The sequence below is a fragment of the Nanorana parkeri genome, unplaced genomic scaffold (genome assembly GCF_000935625.1).
Source record: "Nanorana parkeri isolate BGI_ZX_2015 unplaced genomic scaffold, ASM93562v1 scaffold10, whole genome shotgun sequence".
NCBI lineage: Eukaryota > Metazoa > Chordata > Amphibia > Anura > Dicroglossidae > Nanorana > Nanorana parkeri.
In genome coordinates, this window is record NW_017306278.1 from 1726890 (window position 1) to 1732254 (window position 5365).

At 45.8% G+C, this 5365-nt stretch overlaps 1 protein-coding gene across 1 annotated transcript in view; it reads right to left on the reverse strand.

Moving 5' to 3' along the window:
* The window catches only part of TEAD1 (TEA domain transcription factor 1), a 157467-nt gene that overhangs the window by 93752 nt on the left and 58350 nt on the right, over positions 1 to 5365 (reverse strand). Inside the window, exon 2 of the mRNA XM_018554803.1 lies at positions 4999 to 5252. Coding sequence (XP_018410305.1) covers positions 4999 to 5146 — 148 coding nt within the window. The 5' untranslated portion in view covers positions 5147 to 5252. The remainder of the gene's footprint in view (positions 1 to 4998; positions 5253 to 5365) is intronic.

Genomic DNA, 5365 nt, shown 5'->3' on the forward strand with positions numbered 1-5365 from the left:
CAGTAAGAATAAAAAAAAAAAATGACCAGGCCGATAATTGTGTTCTAATAACCCAAATTAATCACTGCCCATTAGCCTTCATTATACAGTTTAGCGGCTCCGGAGCCACACCTGTTATCGCCCACAGGAAGTGAAGGATTTGCATAACTTTATTTCTCTTTTGCATTTAGCGGGGGGAGGGGGGGCTCCCTTTTTGGGGGCAGAATGAGGCGCTTGGTCACGTTTGTGCCATTTCCAGCAGTACGGCCAGCTCTCTCCGCTGCATGGAAACCGAAGCCAAAACTTATTCCAGTCCAGGCAAAAGTTCACTCACAAAAAGTTATATATTTTTTCCTGTTTTAATATTTTTTTAAATGACATTTTGTGCGCTATAAAAGCACCGTCTAAGGCAGGGGAGGGCACCTCTGGAACTTCAGCTGTTGTGAAACTGCCAATCCCATCATGCATCTGTCTCTGGGAGTCATGCCTGCGGCTTGGAGAATCTTGCAATGCCTCATGGGAGGGCCGGAGTTTGCCCACCCTTGGTCTAAAAGCAAGGGTAGGCAACCTTGGAACTCCAGCTGTTTTGAAACCACGAATCCCATCATGCGTTGCTCTGGGAGTCATGTCTGGCTGTCAGTCTTGCCATGCATCAAGCAATTTTCGTACAGGAGAGGAGCCTGCAGAACTGTGCAAGACCGAAGCCCTAGTGAAGGGGGATTTGCTGAGCCCCTGAAACGCATTGGCTCTCTTTTTATAAACTTTGCACTACGATCATTAAAGGAGAACTATGAGGGGTGTGTTTTTCACTCACCTCATAGTTCTAGCCGACCTGTGACAATGAGACTGTCACAGGTCGGCTCAGTAGATCAGGAGGTGAGCGAACACATACCGGGTTCCCTTACCTCTCCATCCTGTCACGGCTCTCTGCTGTGACAGGGGAGGGGCTGGATTCCCTCCTCCGATCCGCCATCGCTGACTGGCGGGACGGACGGGGGAGGGTACAGCTGGCTCTGCCTCTAGATAGGCAGAGCCAGCTGCCACTCACGCAGCTGGGCTGATCTGCGCCGTCTCAGTATACCGCGAGCTGTAGCTCGCGGTATACTGAGCTCTGGGTGACTGGAGGACGCTAGTTTGTGTCCTCCCGTTACCCGGAGAACTATGGGGAAAAACACTGACCCCATAGTTCTCATTTCAAGTCTTACTGGACCTTTTTATGAATTTTTTTGGCACTCTCAAGTCATTTGCACTTTTTCTCTGCAATGCATCATGGGACGACAGCTGGAGTGCCTACCCCTGGTCTAAAGGCATATCAAAAATGACATTGAACATCAATAAAAAAATCTCGGTAACATTTGCAGTGGACTCGGCAGAAGCACAGATATATCGGCGCACACAAAATTCCACATTCATATGGTGATGCATGCCGAGCAATAAACATATTTTCTGGGGAAAAAAATGCCCAAAAATATATTTTAAGCTGAATAGGACAAAGCCATAGAAATAAAGAGAATGAGGGCAAAGGGGGCTTTGTGGCCCGGGAAAACCTACACCCAAAAAACATTGGAAATGTTCGTCTTGATAAATTCCAATTGAAGTTGAGGGATACGCGGGGTGATCCAAAAGTCCGTAGAAAGAAGAGGCTCAGGATCAGGAAACTTTTGCGTTTTTCCAACAATCTTCCTTAACTTTCCCTCCATGCCGTCCTTTAGAATTTTGATTGAAGACCCTTAAATGACTCCATAACAGCATTCATGACTTCATTGTTTCCAAAGACTCCTTCCTCACAACCAATGTTGGGAAGAGGTAGTAGTCATAGGGGACCAGGTCTGATAAGTAGTGGGGGTGATCCACTGAATCCCGCTACACTGATGGAAGCCAAAACAAATGTGTGCCCAGGAAGTTTTCCAGGTGGAAGGGGACTATTCAACACAACTTGCTTCACCTCTGCTTCCCTCATTAAAAGGTGTTCTACACATTTCTCTGTTTCCTGAAATATGTAGATGTCTGAAATAAACAGGGCCATGAAGCGAACCTCGGCCTTGCCCACACAAGCTTCTGCTACTATTGATTGCTTCGGTGGAGACGAGCCAAACCAACACACCGGAGATGTAGCTGGAGGGAGGAATGGAGCCTATCCTCAACTGGAGCAGCTGGTGGTATGTTCACTGACATAGGTTGAGCTCTCCAAAAAAAAGGTGTCTGAATTGTTCAGAAACTTAAAGTGAACCTCGGCTTCATCCATGCAGGGCTTAGGTAGTTCCCAGTGCCGATACTATTGATTGCTTCGGTGGAGATTAGCCGAGGCACCACCTAAAATGTATTTGGGGAGAGTGGAGCCTAGCTTCATCTGGAGTGGCTGGTGGTATGTTCAATGAAACAAAAGTGGGAAAAAAATTCCAGCACAAGGGGCGAAGGGGGTTCTTTACAGTTAGAGCGGTTAGGGTCTGGAACTCACTGCCACAGGCGGCGATTTCAGCAAATAATGTGGAATTGTTCAAGAAACTTTTGGACGATTTCTTAAGGGACCGCAATATACAGGGGTACAGGTACTCCTAGAATGAGATCCTAATAGGTTGGACTTGATGGACTAATGTCTTCATTCAACCTCAAATACTATGTAACAAGTAGAACTCTACAAAAAGGTGTCCGAAATGTGAAGGAACCTAAAGTGAACCTCACATACGACTATGCAGGGCAAAGCAACAGGATCACTTTAAATCTGCCCCCCTCTAGCATCGAATACCTACACTTCACTCCTGCATTACTATAAGCGAGGAGAAGCAGCCATGTGTAAGCGCCGAGCCAATCCCAGTTGGAGCTTAAAAAGGGCTGAGGACTCTCTGGCTGGCCCCCTATGTCAACGGTAGGCCAATCACCAATGTTATCACATGACAGGAAGGGGACTTGATTCCCATATTGTAAGTACAGACTTCTTCTCCGTTCCCCTTATTGAACGGATCAGCGAGAGTGCAAAAGGAAGGCGAGTGTATGTAGGAGTAAGGACGAGTTATATACCAGATATAGCACAAGGGTAAGTCCACCCAAAAATTAATACTTCGAGGGCATAGTCTCACGACTTCTGTCTGCAATTTTACTGAATCCCTGTTTTCTTTTACTGTCATGGATTTATTTATTTTCTGAACTGAATGAGGACGGCGTTATGAATATTATGCAGTATGTGTAAAATATACAGGGACACTACCAAGAAGCAAAAGAAAATGAAGTTTAAAATGACCTAAAATTCCAGGAAGAAAACAAAACAAATATCGGGGTCAGGAGGAGTGAACTTTTGTGACATGATTCAGTTCCGATCCACCCACAGCATGAAAACAGAGAAACTAGGTTGCCTATTTATAATTCCTGTTACACAATTGTCAGGTGCCCGTCTTCCAATGACATGAAAGTCACTGCACGTCAGAGGCGGATTCAGCACCCTCCAACACCTAGATTATTACAGGCAAGCGCTGACGTGTCGCCACTTATTACAAATTAGCATTTTTACCATCAACAGTAACCGAAAATACACAATGACAGCTACATTGTATCAGGGAACAGCTGTTCCTAAATTCCTTAAAGGTAGAGTTAGAACGATCAATCAAGCTGGTTTTAGGATAAACATTTATAGAAAAATATATAATTGCAATACTTCCCAAGCCACTATGACGTTTGTTAACTAACATGAACTTTACAAACTTTGCAATGGATCGTCAGCAGTACTCGGTGTAAAAGAATTCCCTTACATTTTCATCCCTCTGCTTGTGTAACCAACTTATTTTCCTTCATAGGAGGTCTGCACAGAGCAGATAGGCTCCAGGAGTTTTATCTTTGGTAAGGATTGGAGAAGAGGGGCTGCTGTAGGTCTAAAGCAGGAGTAGCCAAACTCCGGCCCTCAAGCTGTGGTGAAACTACAAATCCCATGAGGCCTCTTTCCCTGTCTGTGGCTGTGAGAATCTTGCAATGCCTCATGGGATTTGTAGTTCCGCCACAGCTGGAGGGCCAGAGTTTGGCTACCCCTGGTCTAAAAGGGTTATTGGGGTGGCGCTTGGTACTGGTCATGTGATTATTGGAGGCTGACCCTCCAACGTTGCACTCACTTCTAGCCAGTCATATCTCAATAGCAGGCATGTCTGCACAATAAAGCCGGCTCACATTTTTAATAAACCTTTTTTAAACTAGACTATCAACGAAAAATAAATAGAGTTTCTGTGTATAAGAACGCTCTTGTTCTAGATAGGAACCTACTATCTAAAAAGGGAGCTAAAGAACAAAAACAGGTCCCGGATATGCTTCCTTCCAATAAGGGAACATCAGCGCATAAAAATATCCCTGCGCACTCTGCTCCTGTAAGTATGTTTAAAGCGTAAGACTGACAACACTGCAAAAGGGGCTTTTTTTTATTCCAGCTGACCTAGAGACGTGACATGTCTATGCTGTATCCAGGTTAGTGGCCTACCAAGTAGTCAAGGAAAGGATCCAGGGCCCATAATAATGGGCAGGGCCATATATAGATATTGTGCTACCTTAGGCACACTTGCATTAGGATGTCCAAGCACTGGCTCACTTGGTCGCTTCTGCCAAAAAAAAAAAACACTACTAAACTGAGCTACTGGAGGGAGCGTGTGGTCTGCTTTATAGGCAGAACTCTGAACCGCACAGACTATCAAATAAGGGAAAGGAAAGATTGTTTCATGAAGTGGAATAAGTCTAGACTCCTCAACATTCCCTGCACTTCCTTCCCTCTCTAGTGTTCTTGCTGTAGGTAGCCACACATGTCCAGGAGGTGGCCAGAAGAGGGGAAACGCCATAAAGGAAAGAGTGAACAGCAAATTGCCCCCTCGGACCCTGCTCCACTACGCACTGGCCCACTAGTGTCATTATGGTAAATACAGCCCTAGTGACAGGTTCACTTTACAGATGGGGGAAGAAGAAGGCGGGCCCGTCAGATTATGAATTTCTCCACATCTAGAATGGTTTACTCATCCATCGCGTAATAACGGCAGCTGCCGGCAGACTTACCATACATTTTGCCCTCATCGGATAATATAATTTTCCTCCTCCCACACGGTGGGTAGATGGCTAAGGCTTCTTGAAAGCTCTGCTCTATATCCGGGCTCCAGACGCCCTCGGCGTCATTGTCCATCGGTTTCTCATTCGTATCGCTCATCCTTTCGATGTCCTCGGCAGGACTTTCGCTGCCGCTCCAACTGCTGGGCTCAATGGTTGCGGCTGGGTTATCCAAGCCGAAGCCTGGACGCCGGACAGAGAGAAACCTGGAAGGGAAGGAGGACAGGATATTAAAATACATTGTGGCCATATCACACTCATGTTAATCTGCACAGTACTGCGAGCCAATAATCTTTCAAGGAAATAAAAGCTTTCAATC